Source organism: Tamandua tetradactyla, chromosome 7 (assembly GCF_023851605.1).
Source record: "Tamandua tetradactyla isolate mTamTet1 chromosome 7, mTamTet1.pri, whole genome shotgun sequence".
NCBI classification, from domain to species: domain Eukaryota; kingdom Metazoa; phylum Chordata; class Mammalia; order Pilosa; family Myrmecophagidae; genus Tamandua; species Tamandua tetradactyla.
The window spans coordinates 132,075,715-132,093,493 of record NC_135333.1 but is presented as its reverse complement, the minus strand read 5'-3'; the positions used below and the strand labels follow the sequence as shown (position 1 = coordinate 132,093,493).

The 17,779-nt window shown below is 40.5% G+C and overlaps 1 protein-coding gene across 8 annotated transcripts in view; it reads left to right on the top strand.

The window, feature by feature from the left end:
- C7H12orf56 (chromosome 7 C12orf56 homolog) overlaps positions 1-17,779 on the top strand; it is a 199,221-nt gene that overhangs the window by 35,187 nt on the left and 146,255 nt on the right. For all 8 annotated transcript variants that reach the window (XR_013155772.1, XM_077111297.1, XM_077111292.1 and 5 more), the window contains exons 2-3: positions 1,252-1,414; positions 17,468-17,540. Coding sequence is in view for 7 of the 8 variants with exons in the window: in XM_077111297.1 (XP_076967412.1) it covers positions 1,252-1,414; positions 17,468-17,540 (236 nt within the window). In the remaining variant the exon portion in view is untranslated. The remainder of the gene's footprint in view (positions 1-1,251; positions 1,415-17,467; positions 17,541-17,779) is intronic.

Below are 17,779 nucleotides of genomic sequence, written 5' to 3'. Positions count from 1 at the left end.
TACATGGAATCTTGTATAGGGTGTGAAATCTTGTTGGTTTGTAGAGGTTACTGTGCTGTCCTAATATATCCCTGAGTAACCTGGGCAGAGAATAAAAAAGTATTTGCAAAGTCCTCTTGGGGGACTGGGAAGAAAGGAGGAAATATTCAATTTCCCCATCTAGGGAATTCCTGATATTCTTGCAAGCAATGGGAACAACCATTTCAAGAGGCTGAACCCTCAATCTTGGAATTTGCCCCTATAAAACTTATTCCTGCAAAGGAAATCTAAGCCTACTTATAATGATGCCTAAGCGTCACTGCCAGAAAACTTCTTTTATTGCTCAGATGTGGCCTCTCTCTAAGCCAGCTTGGCAGGTGAACTCGCTGCCCTGTCCCCTATATGGAACATGACTCCCAGGGGCTGTAAATCTCTCTGGCAACATGGGACAAGACTCCCAGGATGAGCTGGAAACCAGCATCCTGGGATGAGAAAGCTTTCTTGACCAAAAGGGGGAAGAGAGAAATGAGAAAAAACAAAGTTTCAGTGACTGAGAGATTTCAAACAGAGTCAAGAGGTTATCCTGGAGGTTATTCTTATGCATTATATAGATATCCTTTTTTAAGTTTAAGGTGTGGCTAAAAAATGGAGTGGCTAGAGGGAAGTACCTGAAGCTACTGAACTGTATTCCAGTAGCCTTGATTCTTGAAGATGAGTGTATAACTATAGATTTTACGATGTGATCATGTGAGTGTGAAAACTTTGTGTCTGATGCTCCTTTTACCCAGGGTATGGACAGATGAGTAAAAAAATAAGGCCAAATAAATAAATAATGGGGGTGTGGATAAGGGCTAAAAAAATTGGGTAGATTAAAATACTAGTGGTCAATGGGAGGGAGGGCTAATAAAAACAAACAAAATCAACCTTTATCCTATTACAAAATTGATTCTTAGAATTAAAAATCTAGTACAATCACTTATAATCCTACGTTCAGAGATAATCACAGTTAACCACACACCCAAGAACTGTTGGAGGATAGCATTTCAAACTGTTTTCCATGCAGGAACACATATACATGCACGCACATAAATGAAAGTATACTTCAGATTACATAACAATAATAAAAGGAAAAACGTTCCAGTTGATAGAATAAAAGTTAGGAATACAGTTTAAACTGATTCCAAGCTTTGGACTATTTATTATACTAGAATAGGTAAGTAGTTGTGTTTGTCTTCAATAAATTCAATTAGTGTTTTGTTTGTTTTTTTTCAGATTGATGATTACCCAGAATTTCTGAGTGGTCCAAACAGAGAAACCAACCAACATATTCGTATCATCTATTCTTCAGATGCTTTGAAAAAAGAGTGTGAAAAATCAAATGGTGTCAGGAAATTTCTATTTCCATTTCATCATGCCAATGCTAAAAACAAAAAAGGTATGTAATATATTTTCTTTAAATGACACAAAAAAGATAATGTTCTTTCTGGAACAAAGATGTTCTTTTTTGAGAATGAGCTGACCAATTATGTGGTGGGCACAGAGGCCAGCACACAGTTTGCCATGAATAAGTGAAAGAAGGATGGAAAAAAATGAGGGAGGAAGGGAAGGAAGGAAGGAAGGAAGGAGGGAAGGAGGGAGGGAGGAAGGAAGGAAGGAAGGAAGGAAGGAAGGAAGGAATTAAGTGTGTTCACTCAATATGGGTTTAAAAAAATGATGAGTTAGACTCTGAACTCTATCTGGTCAGTTCTTGTCTAATTTTAATAATTTCACTGACAACCACACATTTCAAAGAAAAAAGAAAGACTGTGAATCCATGTTTAGGACTTAACCTTTGCTTTTCATCTCTTTGAGCCTTGAGCCTCTCACTATCAAAGAAACTGCAAGGTCCTACCCTAATAATAATGGTTTATTATGGCTAACAGCACTCAATCATTCATCAGAAAATATTTTTTGAGAATCTGTCCACCCAAGAACTATGCTACACACTTAAATAAAAAAGATGAAAAGCCATCTTTAGCTATTGTCCTTAGGAAGCATAGGGTCTGATGCAGATGATTATTGAAGACCCCCAGTGGGGTGGGGAGAGAAGGGAAGGATGGGGGTCAGGGCTCCCGGTACTTACCCTGGCTCAACCAGTGCAGCCCTGCCCTTGTTTCACATTTTGGGCTCCACCTAGGCTTTTCCTTTGGAGATGTTTTAAAAATCCAAGGGCAAATGAACAAAAGTAGAATATCATATATAGTTCAGGAATACACAGTTTATTGTCATGATATATGTGTATGTATGTGTATGTGTATGTATTTATGTGTATATATGAATGTGCATATTATTTTTCAAGGAGCACTTTAATGTGTCTTTCTCTATAATTGGGAAGTGGTGAAAGGAGAGAAAAGAGTATGGATTTTGGATTCAGCTAAGCCCAGGTTTGAATCTTAGCCCTCACATTTCCTGGCCGTGTGACCTTCTATAAATTCACTTAACCTTTGTGAATCTCAATTTCCTCATCTCTATTACTAGCTTCTTAGGGCTCTTGTATTAAATTAAATAATGTGGATGGCACTGGACACAGCTGGAAACTAGCCAGCATCTATGACTGCATTCTTAGCGTGAAGGAGAAGGGAAAAATGAAGGTGTAAGTTGGCTCATAGATCGGCCCTTCTACTTTAGTCATCCAATGAGTGAGCCTAGACCAGCCTGTACTAACCCATTCTCTCTCCATGAGAATTCACTCCAAGTCAGACTCAGAGCTTTTGGGAGTATTGGATAGCTACAGAATGTGGCAAGACTGTACGGTTTGTACATGCTCATCGATGGGCACCTTTCCACACCGACACTGTAAGGCATGGTAACTGTTTGTAGATGTTCTAGTAATTAGCAGGCTTATTAAATCCCTGGTTGCCCATCAGGTCTCTTGTCACACTAATTAGGATATCTAACGGGTGTTGGTTGCCTTAAATGCTTATTTATCCTTGTCCACAAGCATAATTATTCTTGGTTTCTTTTATTCAACATGAGTAAGAAGATGAAAACACATGCTAAAGAAGCCAATTATAGGTAGAAGTTTTATGAAATGAAAGTGCTTAGAAACTTTGGAAATGAAATAAAAGAATTAAAAAAAAAAAGAGCTTGTGTTCATGTGCAAGGCTATTCATACAATGAACCTCCCACCCCACCCTAACCCCCCACCTGTTCTTTTACTGCCATTCCTAAGGTACCATCTAACACTTTTTGTGTTAGACTTTTGAAAAAAAAAAAAAACTGCCTCTGGCACAAATAGTCATAGCACGTATTACAGGATAAAAAATGTTCTCTTTCTCCAACATGCTGACTGTGATTGCCGCACGTAGTTCTCCAAGCTGTCCTGTGGGTTAGACCCTACAGAGTACCCAGGGCCCTGTGGGCCAACTCACAGTCATTCTGAGATATGGAGCCCCAAAGTGAGAGATGGGCTCAAACCTGTCTGACCATCTGTTTGACGAAGGTCATTTAGTAAAACCTTTAATGTTAGTTATGATGATGGCAGGCCTCGAAAAGCAGCAAACATGAACTGCTGAGCATTTAAATACAGATAATTATTAGGACTGACTCCAAACCTCTTGGGTGAAAGCCTAGGGAATATTTATGTCATGCAGCGAAGGTGCTCACACTCCAATCAACTGTGTCACTGAAATAAAGACACTCAAAATTATAAATTATTGATGGTAAAAATCCTTAAAGTTTAAATCGTCACACTTTTAAAAGGATTCTTAATTAGGCCCAATGTTTTTGTAGTATAACTGTGACCTTATATGGATCACAGTTATCATCTTGAATTGTACTTTTTATCTTTAGATTAATGAAGAAGATGATTAAACTCTAAATGAATAGTGCTGATGGGAGCAGAGTGAAAGGGGTGAATTGCATTAGAGCTAAAGTTTTTGAATGGATTGGGTTATTAGACTCTAGTGTCAGGTATATTCTGTAACAGCCACTGTATGATAGAACTTTCTGCAATGATGAAAATATTCTCTGTCTGTACTACTAATAGAGTAGCCATCAGCTACCTGTGACTGCTGAGCACTTGTGATGTGGCTAGTGCTACTGAGGAACTGAATTTTAATTTAATTTAATTTAAATTTAAATGGCCACAGGTGGCTAATGGCTGCCAAATTGGTCACTGCAGCTCTAGAAGCATGGAAGAGTCCTTGAAGGCTTTAGTGGTATATTTTGCAACACTGACATGAAGTGAAATAGAGTGTCATGGTTAGGGACAGGTGTCAACTTGGCCAAGTTGTGGTACCTGTTCATCTGATTGGGCAAGTGCTGGCCTGTCTGTTGCAATGAGGACATTTCATAGGATTAGGTCATGATCACATCAGCTACATCCACAGCTGATTCCATTTGTAATCAGCCAAGGGGGAGTGTCTTCTGCAATTAGTGATGCTAAATGCAATCATGGGAAGCCTTTTAAGGAGGACTCAGAGGAGACAGGTTCCATTCCTGCTTTGGCTGGTGAGCCTCTCCTGTGGAGTTCATCCAGGCCATCCATCGGAGTCATTGGCTTCGCAGCTTGCCCTGTGGATTTTGGACTCTGCGTTCCTACGGTCACGTGAGACACTTTCATAAATTTTATATTTGCAAGTGTTCCCTGTTGATTCTGTTTCTCTAGAGAACCCTAATTAATACATCTTGGTACCAGGAGTGGTTCTTAAGGAACAGAATCTTAAAAATGGGTTTTTATGAATGGTTTTCTACTCTGACTGGACTCAGAGACACTAAGGACTCTGATTCCCGTAATCAGAATGACACTCCCAATCTATGGACTGAGTTGGCAAAGGAGATAGTCAAAATATCATCATTCGATTCTCCTAATGCTTCGCTTGTACGAAGCCAGACTCCGGGGGATAATGTTTTTGACACCTTTACAGAGTTTTGTAGAAATAAGAGTTATAGAGATGTTGGTTGGTTGTTGTTAGATACACTGTCTACATTAAAGGGTGAAAGAGATGGGCTTAAGGCTTTAAACGAGAAGTTTAAGCGCCGTCTGAAAGATGTAGAGGTTTCTATGAGTATTCTGAAGGAAAATCTTATTTCCTGTAGCCGTAGACTTGAGATCTCTGAAAATCAGACTCAGAATCTTATTGTTAGAGTAGGAACTTTACAACGTAAACTGAAATCTCAGTCTTGTATGGTGTCTGCCGTTAAAGTGAGGGCATTGATTGGAAAGGAGTGGGACCCTGAAAAATGGGATGGTGACATATGGATTGATAATGATGTTGGGGGTGAGGTTGAAACCCTAGACCATGCTGAGCCTTCTTTAGATAACCCTGTAATAGTCTGCCCTGAGGACATAGCCACCCCACCTCCAGCCTGCCTTGAGGAATTGGCCACCCAACCTCCTCCTGAAGGGATTAGCCCTAGAGTTATTAATCCTGTTTCACCAGATGAAACTGCAAATGAAAGCCCTGAAGCAAATGGCTTGGAAGATATTTCTAATTCTTTTCATGACCCACCCCCACCACCCCTCATTTCTTCTAGAACTATAACTAGACTAAAGTCCCAACAGGCCCCTAAAGGTGAGGTACAAAGTATCACACATGAGGAGGTACGTTATACTCCAAAAGAACTGTGTGAGTTTTCCAATTTATATAGACAGAAATCAGGGGAATATGTGTGGCAATGGATTTTAAGAGTGTGGGATAATGGTGGGAGGAATATAAGGCTGGATCAGGCTGAATTTATTGATATGGGCCCACTAAGCAGAGATTCTGCATTCAATGTTATAGCTAGAGCAGTTAGAAAAAGTGTTAACAGCTTGTTTGGGTGGTTGGTTGAAACATGGATCAAAAGGTGGCCAACATTACCTGAGGTTGAAATGCCAGAACTGCCCTGGTATAATGTAGATGAGGGGATCCAGAGGCTTAGAGAGATTGGGATGTTAGAGTGGATTTATCATGCAAAGCCTGCTCTTACACCCCAGGAATGTCCAGAGGATGCACCTTTTACCAGAACAGTGAGAAATAAATTTGTGAGACTAGCACCATCATCCCTCAAGAGCTCTGTGGTTGCACTTCTCTGTAGGTCAGATATTACTGTAGGAACTGCTGTCACTGAGCTGGAATCCTTAAACACAATGGGGATGACAGGATCCCGAGTTGGCAGAAGCCAGGTGGCAGCACTTAATCACCAAAGACAGGGTAGATGCGGCTTTTATAATAGACAACAAACTCAAAGGAGGCATCAAAATTATATGACACGCAGAGATTTGTGGCATTGGCTAATAAATCATGGGGTGCCTAGAAATACAATAGAAGGGCAGTCTACTAAATTCTTGTTGGAGCTGTATAAACAAAAGAGTTCTAAGTCAAGGGAACAGAAGTCTAACCTGAATTACAAAAACACAGAGTCACGGCCCCTTAATCAATTTCCAGACTTGAAACAGTTTACAGACCCTGAGCCCCTTGAATGAAGGGGAGGCCAGGTCCCTATGGGGGAGAAACCTGTTACACTGCCACAAATTTATACTGTTAACCTTCCTCTAAGTCTTCCCCAAGGAGACCGACGGCCTTTTACCAGGGTAACTGTGCATTGGGGAAAAGGAAATGATCAGATATTTCGGGGATTATTAGACACTGGTTCAGAAGTGACATTAATTCCAGGGGACCCAAAACGTCACTCTGGACCACCAGTCAGAGTGGGGGCTTATGGAGGCCAGGTGATCAATAGAGTTTTAGCTCAGGTCCATCTCACAGTGGGTCCAGTGGGCCCCCGGACCCATCCTGTAGTTATTTCCCCAGTTCTGGAATGTATAATTGGCATAGACATACTGAGCAACTGGCAGAATCCCCACGTTGGTTCTCTAACTCGTGCAGTGAGGGCTATTATGGTGGGAAAGGCCAAGTGGAAGCCACTAGAACTGCCCCTACCAAGCAAAATAGTAAATCAAAAGCAATACCGTATTCCTGGAGGGATTGCAGAGATTACTGCCACTCTTAAGGACTTGAAAGATGCAGGGGTGGTGATTCCCACCACATCCCCGTTCAACTCTCCTATTTGGCCTGTGCAGAAAACAGATGGGTCTTGGAGAATGACAGTGGATTATTGTAAACTCAACCAGGTGGTAACTCCAATTGCAGCTGCTGTTCCAGATGTAGTATCATTGCTTGAGCAAATCAGTACATCCCCTGGTACCTGGTATGCAGCTATTGATCTGGCAAATGCTTTTTTCTCAATAGCTATTAGTAAGGACCACCAGAAACAGTTTGCTTTCAGTTGGCAAGGTCAGCAATATACTTTCACAGTCCTTTCTCAGGGGTATATCAATTCTCCAGCCCTATGTCATAATCTTGTTCGCAGAGATCTTGATCGTTTCTCCCTCCCAAAAGACATCACACTGGTCCATTATATTGATGATATCATGTTGATTGGACCTAGTGAGCAAGAAGTAGCAACTACTCTAGATTTACTGGTAAGGCATTTGCGTGTCAGAGGATGGGAGATAAATCCAACAAAAATATAGGGGCCTTCCACCTCAGTAAAGTTTCTAGGTGTCCAGTGGTGTGGGGCATGTCGAGATATCCCTTCTAAGGTGAAGGATAAATTGCTGCATCTGGCCCCTCCCACAACCAAAAAAGAGGCATAATGCCTAGTTGGTCTTTTTGGATTTTGGCGACAACATATTCCTCGTTTGGGTGTGCTACTCTGACCCATTTATCGAGTGACCAGAAAAGCTGCTAATTTTGAGTGGGGACCTGAACAAGAGGAGGCTCTGTGACAGGTCCAGGCTGCTGTGCAAGCTGCTCTGCCACTTGGGCCGTATGATCCAGCAGATCAAATGGTGCTGGAAGTGTCAGTGGCAAATAGAGATGCTGTCTGGACCCTTTGGCAGGCCCCTATAGGAGAATCACAATGCAGACCCTTAGGATTTTGGAGCAAAGCCTTACCATCTGCTGCAGATAACTACTCTCCTTTTGAGAAACAGCTTTTGACCTGCTACTGGGCCTTAGTAGAGACTGAATGCTTAACCATGGGCCACCAAGTTACCATGAGACCTGAGTTGCCTATCATGAGTTGGGTGTTGTCTGACCCACCAAGCCATAAAGTTGGGCGTGCACAGCAGCACTCTATTGTAACGTGGAAATGGTATATACTAGATAGAGCCAGAGCAGGTCCTGAAGGCACAAGTAAGTTACATGAAGAAGTGGCACAAATGCCCATGGTTTCCACTCCTGCTGCCACATTACCTTCTCTTTCCCAGACCAGAGCTATGGCCTCTTGGGGAGTTCCTTACAGTGAATTGACTGAGGAAGAGAAAACTCAGGCCTGGTTTACAGATGGTTCAGCACGATATGCAGGTACCACCCGAAAGTGGACAGTTGCAGCATTACAACCCCTTTCTGGGGTGTCCTTGAAGGACAGTGGTGAGGGGAAATCCTCCCAGTGGGCAGAACTTCAAGCAGTGCACCTGGTTGTTCATTTTGCTTGGAAGGAAAACTGGCCAGAGGTGCATTTGTATACTGACTCATGGGCTGTTGCTAATGATTTGGCTGGATGGTCAGGGACTTGGAAAGACCATAATTGGAAAATTGGTGACAAAGAGGTCTGGGGAAGAAGTATGTGGATAGACCTTTCTGAGTGGGCCAAAAACATGAAGATATTTGTGTCCCATGTGAATGCACACCAGAGGGTGACTTCAGCAGAGGAAGATTTTAATAATCAAGTGGATAAGATGACCCGTTCTATGGATACCAGTCAGCCTCTTTCCCCAGCAACTCCTGTTATTGCCCAATGGGCTCATGAACAAAGTGGCCATGGTGGTAGGGATGGAGGTTATGCATGGGCTCAGCAACATGGACTTCTACTCACCAAGGTTGACCTGGCTACAGCCACTGCTGAGTGCCCAATCTGCCAGCAGCAGAGACCCACACTCAGCCCCCGATATGGCACCATTCCCCGAGGTGACCAGCCAGCTACATGGTGGCAGGTTGATTACATTGGACCACTCCGTTCATGGAAGGGGCAGCGATTTGTTCTAACTGGAATAGACACATACTCTGGATATGGGTTTTCTTTCCCTGCACGCAATGCTTCTGCCGAAACTACTATCTGTGGGCTTACAGAATGCCTTATCCATCATCATGGTATTCCACATAGCATTGCTTCGGATCAAGGAACACACTTCACAGCAAATGAAGTGCGGGAATGGGCACATGCTTATGGAATTCTCTGGTCTTACTATGTTCCCCATCATCCAGAAGCAGCTGGATTGATAGAACGGTGGAATGGCCTTTTGAAAACTCAGTTACGGTGCCAACTAGGTGGCAAAAACTTGAAAGGCTGGGGTAATGTTCTCCAGGAAGCTGTGTATGCTCTGAATCAGCGTCTGCTGTATGGTGCTGTTTCTCCCATAGCCAGGATCCATGGGTCCAGGAACCAAGGGGTGGAAATGGGTGTGGTGCCACTCACTGTTACTCCTAGTGATCCATTAGGAAAATTTTTTCTTCCTGTCCCTGCTACCCTGAGTTCTGCTGGTCTACAGGTTTTAGTTCCAAAACAGGGTATGCTTTCTCCAGGAGAAACAACAGTGATATCACTGAACTGGAAGTTAAGATTGCCACCTGGTCACTTTGGGCTACTTATGCCTCTGGATCAACACACCAAGAAGGGGATTACATTATTGTCTGGGGTAATTGACCCTGACTATCAGAAGGAAGTAGGACTGCAACTACATAATGGAGGTAAAGAAGAGTTTTCTTGGAATATAGGAGATCCCCTGGGGCGTCTATTAGTACTACCATGCCCTGTGATTAAAATCAATGGAAAACTGCAACAACACAATCCAGGCGAGACCACTAATGGCTCTGAGACTTCAGGAATGAAGGTTTGGGTCACCCCACCAGGCAAAGAACCACGGCCAGCTGAAGTGCTTGCTGAGGGGAAAGGGAACATGGAATGGGTAGTGGAAGAAGGTAGTGATAAATATGAACTTCGACCACATGATCAGTTACAGAAACGAGGACTGTAATGCTGTTTTGTTTGTGTTATACTATTTAAGTTGTAAGATATCAAGTTTAAGAATGAATGTTGCCCAAGGATTTACACCCTACTCTGGAGAGATTTAATGTGTTTCCAGTTGTATGCGGGACGGTTGAGTATTGTCAGGTAAAAGAAAAAATGTGTGCTTATTTGTTTTCATTTGGAGATTGAGTATGGTCTAAGGTGATATATATATATATATATATATATATATATATATATATATAGGTGCCAAGTTGACAAGGGGTGGACTGTCATGGTTAGGGACAGGTGTCAACTTGGCCAAGTTGTGGTACCTGTTCATCTGATTGGGCAAGCGCTGGCCTGTCTGTTGCAATGAGGACATTTCATAGGATTAGGTCATGATCACATCAGCTACATCCACAGCTGATTCCATTTGTAATCAGCCAAGGGGGAGTGTCTTCTGCAATTAGTGATGCTAAATGCAATCATGGGAAGCCTTTTAAGGAGGACTCAGAGGAGACAGGTTCCATTCCTGCTTTGGCTGGTGAGCCTCTCCTGTGGAGTTCATCCAGGCCATCCATTGGAGTCATCGGCTTCGCAGCTTGCCCTGTGGATTTTGGACTCTGCGTTCCTACGGTCACGTGAGACACTTTCATAAATTTTATATTTGCAAGTGTTCCCTGTTGATTCTGTTTCTCTAGAGAACCCTAACTAATACATAGAGTAATTCCCAAATTCAAACAAAACATGATAATGTAACTTAATGAAATGTAAACTGAACTAAAGTTTTATGTATATAGCCCATACGTTTTCTAAAACCAATGAATGATGTGGGGTAAATTTAAATAGAGGGGTACACTCAAGTGCATTTATAAGTCTTTCAGGTTTATGGAATAATTGTTGCATGTGAAAGCTTGAGAGTTTTCACCAAAGAGACAGATTTTTAAAAAATTCATCTTTATTTAGGTCTTTAATCCATAAAGAATTTTTTTAACTTTTTATTTTGAATTACTTTCAAATTTACAGGACAGTTACAAAAATAATACAAACCCTATATAGAGAATTCTAACATACCTCTCCCCTACCAGAGACCCAGATCCACCAATTTTAACATTTTGCCACATTTGCTATATCATTTTATCTGTCCATCTATCCATCTGTCTGTCTGTCAGTCTATCTGTCATCCATTTTCTGAACACCTAAGTGCAGGTTGTGTACATCATACTCCTGGAACACTTAAACTACCATGTACACTTCCTAAGAACAATAATATTCATTTATGTAATCACATTCACAATATTGTGGTACCCTCACTACCTTTCATTACTAAATTTCCCATCTCTCCAAACAGAAACACTATACCCATTATGCATTAATTCCTTAGTCCCTATGCCCCCCACTCCTGGCAACCTGTTCTCTATTTTTTGTCTCCGATATTTTCTTTGTAGTTACGATGGAGCTTAAATTTCATATCCTAAATCTATAATGACCTCATTTGCTTTGATAACAACTTAACTTCAATAGTATGTACAAACTATACTATTCCTATACCCCTGCATTCCAACCTGTATAAAATTCTTGTCACAAAGTATATGTTTAGACATTATGATTCCACAACTACTGATTTATCATTACTTTTTACATTTGCCTTTGAGGAACTTTAAGAAGTAAAGAGTGGAGTTACAAACCAAAAATATGATAGTGCTGGCATTTATATTTACCTTTACCAGAGATCTTTATTTCTTCATGTGGCTTTGATCTATGGTCTACTGTCCTTTTCTTTCAACCTGCAGAGCTCCTTTTAGCATTTCTTATGGGCTTGCCTAGTGTTGATGAAGTCTGTCAACTTTCATTTATCTGAAAATGTCTTAATCCCTCCCTGATTTTTTCTTCTTTTTTTGACATGGGCAGGCACTGGGAATCAAACCCTGATCTCTGGCATGGCAGGCGAGAATTCTGCCACTGAGCCCCCTTTGCACTGCCCCTCCCTCATTTTTGAAAGACAGTTTTGCTGGATACAGATTTCTTGGTTGGAATTTTTTTGCTTTTAGCACTTGAAATATGTCATCCTACTGCCTTCTTGACTCGGTGGTTTCCAATGAGAAATTGGTACTTAATCTTACTGAGGATCCCTTATATGTGACACATTGCTTCTCTCTTGTGGCTTTCAGAATTCTCTATCTTTGGCTTTCAACAGGTTAATTATAACGTGGTGTGTAGATCTATTTGAGTTTATCCTGTTTGGAGTTTGTTTAGCTCCTTAGATGTGTATATTTCTATCTTTCATTAAAATGGGGCAGTTTTCAGCCATTATTTTTTTGAATATTCTCTCTGACTCTTTATCTCTCTGTTTTCCTTCTGAGACTCCTACAATGGGTTTATTGGTACACTTGATGGTACCCCACAGATTCCTTCTGCTCTGTTCATTTTTCTTCATTCTTTCTTTCTTGTACTCCTCAGACTGGATGATTTCAATTACTTTATCTTCAAATTCTCTGGTTCTTTTTTCTGCCAAGAAGAATTTTTCATTTCATTTGCTGTGGTCTTTAGCTCTGTTTCATTCTTTTTCATAATTTCCATCTCTCTATTGATACTCTTTTTGTGTTCTTCTGTTGTTTTCCTGATCTCCTTGAGTTCTTTGTCCATGTTTTCCTTTCACTCTTTAAGCACATTTAGGACCATTTTATAAAAGTCTTTGTTTGGTATATCCCAGCTCTGGTCCACTTCAGTGATGGTTTCTGATGATTTAATCTTCTCTTTGCCTGGGCCATTGTTTTCTGTTTCTTGGTATATTTTGTAATCTTTTGTTGAAACCAGGACATTTTGATATTTTCACTTTTTTTTTTTCTTAACATGGGCAGGCACCAGGAAACAAACCCAGGTCTCTGGTGTGGCAGGTGAGAATTCTGCCATGGAGCCACCGTTGCACCACTCTATTTTGATATTTTAATGTGTGATTGGTGGAATTTAGACTCTGAGGTGTCTGTTCCTTAAGCTTGCACCAACTAGTATTATGACAGAGCTTTCCTTGAATTCCAGGAGCTAATGGAAAAAAGGAAACACCTTTGCTTAGTCTTTGCAGACTGCTTCCTTTAAGACTTATCCATATATGAAATTTAGAGACCAGCTTGAAGCCAAAGCACTGGGGCCTCCCTGCTCTTTCTGCACATGCATCTTATCATGGGCATGCACATTTGGCCCTAAGAATTCCCCTATTTACATGGATATGAATGTACCCTCTTCCCTAGGATATTCCTCACGGTCCCTGGAACTGCGCTGAATATCCTATGGCCAGAAATCCCTTGCCCTAGGCAGCCACTTGACTGCTCTTCCACAGTATTCTGTATGAGAGCCTGATGAGCTGTCATCTACATGCAGGGCAAGTTCTGGGATGATGAGTCTTTCAAACCACACCAGACAGACTGCCAGACATGCATACTCCTCAGTATGTGCATGAGGTTACTCTGCTCCCTCTGGAATTGTGACTGAGGATCTGCACTGAGAGTGAGGGCTGGCTTTACACTGATTGCTTCTAAGTAGTCTTTTCTTGATTTGGCACTTGCCTTGGTGCTGCAGTCCTTTAACTGTTTTCTGGAGCTCTGAGAAATGCATTTCTGATATTCCTTCCTAGTTCTTCTGTGACAGTATGGATTCCAGAAAAGTCTCATGCCACCATCTTGATTGTGGAGGGAAGGAACAGGATTTTCACAAATATAATCAAGCCTCTAGCAGTTGAGAAAGCAGATGTATGATTTTGTAGGGTCTTTCCTAGAAATGTTCTTCAGCTGATCAGTGCTGCTGAACATGCCATAAGATATGCATTGGCTAAATGACCAAAGGACTTCATATCTAAGTCATATGAAGAATACAGGGTGCAACATGCACAAGGGAGAATACAGTGGTGTTTAATTCTGTATTTAGGTTCTCTTGTCATTATTGCTTTATACCCACCAGACTATGGGTATAAAGGACGTGCCACCAAGTATAGAAATAGAGATCATACTATACTTCATTTCTAAGTGTAAGAGCATGGATGATCCTAAGATTCTCCACACCACTGTTACAAATTAAAATGTAAGGCTAATGTAAAAAGAGAAAGGAACATTGACATTTAAGTTGTTTTGCCACAACTTTTTAACGACCTCACACAAAAAAGTAAGTTCAAGGTAGGTTAGTGAACTTAGATGGAATCAGACTTAAGGGGCTACTTAAAACTACATACAAGTTGATTGTTTATGTAATACTTCTCCTGATAGATAAGCCTCATAGCTAATAAAAGTGTTAACATGTTACACGTAATTCCTGCAATAATCAAAAGCTTTATTTATATCATATTTAGGACCAACATTTGTAAAAATGCCTATTATTAAATGTGTCTATGATAATTTGGGGTCTTAAATACTTATGCATTAACAAAATAGAAAAAACTGTTATTGCATATCTAAATGCAAAAGGGAATTTATTGGAAGATTTTGGAGTCTCTCAGGCAACCAAATGGAGAACAGAAGAGCCAAAGAATTACATTTCTTTTCTTTTTTCTTTTTTACATGGGTAGGCACCAGGAACGCCAAAGAATTAACGATCAGCGTAGGAATCTCTATCAGGGTTTGAGCAGTCCATGGGGGATCTTCTATGGGGTCATGCCATTGAGGTTTCTCAGTTCCAAAGACCTTCAGCTCTATTTCATAGGTCCAAATGTCAAAGTACTGTGGAAGACAGTGATGGGTCCAGCTTGAGTGAGAAGCTCACTCCTAGGCCAGTAAGCCATGGTTAGGGTAGGGGCAGATCCAGGTTTTGTGGGTCCTGATGCTCATACAATTTGGAAATCCTTCTTTTTTAAAAAAAAGAATGAAAACATCAAGTATAAAATGCCTGCAGTACTCCAAAGCAATCTGGATAGAAGAAATCACAAACACAAAGTGAACTGTCTACAACTACTCCCAAGGAGGAAGTGAGACGAGGGAAAATTGAAATGGTATAAGTTTGTGGTCTTGAATAATTGTGGTTAAATTGTCTTCCCTCTACATATTTTTTTTAACATGTAATTCTGTTCTACATATATATTCAGTAATTCTCAATATCATCACATATTTGCATATTCATCATTTCTTAGAACATTTCTGAACAATTCAGAAAAAGAAATAAGACAACAGAAAAAGAAATAAAACAATAACAGAAAAAAAAGATTATACATACCATACCCCTTACCCCTCACTTTCATTTATCACTAGCATTTCAAACTAAATTTATTTTAACATTTGTTCTCCCTATTATTTATTTTTATTCCATATGTTCTACTCATTTCTTGACAAGGTAGATAAAAGGAGCATCAGACACAAGGTTTTCACAATCACACAATCACATTGTGACAGCTATATCATTATTCAATCATCCTCGAAAAACATGGCTACTGGAACACAGCTCTACATTTTCAGGCAGTTCCCTCCAGCCTCTCCATTACATCTTGACTAACAAGGTGATATCTACTTAATGTGTAAGAATAACCTCCAGGATAACCTCTTGACTCTGTTTGGAATCTCTCAGCCATTGATACTTTGTCTCATTTCACTCTTCCCCCTTTTGGTCGAGAAGGTTTTCTCAATCCCTTGCTGCTAAGTCTCAGCTCATTCTAGGGTTTTTCTCAATCCCTTGATGCTGAGCCTCAGCTCATTCTAGGATTTCTGTCCCATGTTGCCAGGAAGGTCCACACCCCTGGGAGTCATGTCCCATGTAGACAGGGGGAGGGTGGTGAGATTGCTTGTTGTGTTGGCTGGAGAGAGAGGCCACATCTGAGCAACAAAAGAGGCTCTCCTGGGGGTGACTCTTAGGCCTAAATTTTAAGTAGGCTTGACCTATCCTTTGTGGGGTTAAGTTTCATATGAACAAACCCCAAGACTGGGGGCTCAGCCTATACCTTTGGTTGTCCACACTGCTTGTGAAAATATCAAGAATTCAACTTGGGGAAGTTGCATTTCTTCCTGTTTTCACCATTCCCTGAAGGGGGCTTTGCAAATACTTTTCCAGTCACTGATCGAATCACTCTGGGATTCATCGGGTCATCACTCTGGACAAAGCAACAAAATCTCATGTCCTACCTGAGATTCCAAGTACTTATGGTGTTCAATCAAACTATCTACGTAAGTTATATTAGGAAATCCGCATATTTTTTTAAAAACATTTGACCATGTGAACACATTGTTGGGGCCTCTCCAAGGACTTTGGAAGAAAAACTTGCACGTGAGAGGCACTGAAGCTTAAGCTTTATTAGTGTTGAGGGGGCAAAGTCTTATTAATATTTTTTAAAGATGGGGGCACCCATGGTGACCACTAGAAGGACAAAAATTTTAAGTGGTGGCCACTACACTTTGACTCCCACTGGTAACTCCTGAAACTGCAGGTTCTCAAGGGCACTTTTCATTAGGTTTTTGCCAGGTGGTCTCCGATTCTTAGGAGTTATGCTGGACTTTTAGGGGACTCTTTTGCAGAGACCAGAGCAGTCATAATTGTCTGTACCCTCCTTTTTTCTATAGACCCCACCCTGCATTGTCTTTGGCCCTGTAAAATTTAGAAGGGGTTCTTTTACCGAAGCTTAGAGATGACTTGGGGTATCCTTAGACACACGGAAGAGAAAGAAGAGGTGCACTGAGCAGTTCAGAAGGAAATGGGTCAGACTCAGTGAATATACACTTAATATGTTGTACTTCATTTTATGTAAATTTTATCTCAAATGACAAACTGAAAAAAAAAAAGATGGAGTGGGGCAGGAAAGGGATGCAAGCAGGCCAAGAAAGGAAACAGCTAAGAGAGCCAGAGAAATCCCCAAAAGGAGTTTTTGTGGGAGCGAAGCCTTTACCTCTCTCCCCCTCTTCCTTTGTGGACTGGTTGTGCATCCTTGATTCACAATTCTTCTTCTGCAGGGCTGGTGGTGATTAAAACAGGGGACACTGAGTTTCGAACAGAGGTTAGAATATGTAGCTAATACTGCCTTCTACAGTAGCTTATGGGAAATGTAAATTTGTTTTTTGTTGAGAATACTTATTAGATACTATTATTATTTATCACCCCAAATAAACTAATGAAACATACTGACATAATGGGGAGGTTGTGACAGTTTTCTGTACATAAGTTATGATTGATTTTTGAGTTTTACTTTAAATTAAACCAATACTACTCTGCCAAGCATATGTGTCTTTTTAAACACATTTTTTCATTTTTAGTCACAAAATAATTTTCCACACTTTTACAGGTTATTGAGGCCATCACAACAACTTGCAAGGTAACTTATATAGTTCACACAGGCAGTTATTGGAAGAGTCTGAACTTGAGCGTATTTCAACATGAAAGCCAAAGTTTTTTCTGCTCCATCATGCTGCCCAGCTCATAATTTTGAACTTGCTATTTTTTGTGAGGATTCATGAAAAGTCATCAAATCAGTACATGTGACCAAGTCTTCTTATATACTCAATGAAATTATTTAATGACCAGTTAACGTGGTTTTTTTTTTTTTCAGTCAAGAAAGAGAAGAATACCCATATCTTTTGGAGACATAAAGAGTCTAGAAATCAGAATGAATCCTCTCTCAGGTGAGACTGTTGTTTAGAGTATGTTTTTAACCAACTCTAAACAACTGACCAATTTATTTTTTGTTTCAATTTGCTTTTCTTACTGCTTTTTCTTTACTAATAGCTTAGTGTTGTGTTATTTATCTATATATAGATATATACATAAATAATGATATAGATTATATAGATTATTATATATATGATATATATGATATAGATTATATAGATATAATGGAGAAGGTATTTTGATTTCTATAGAG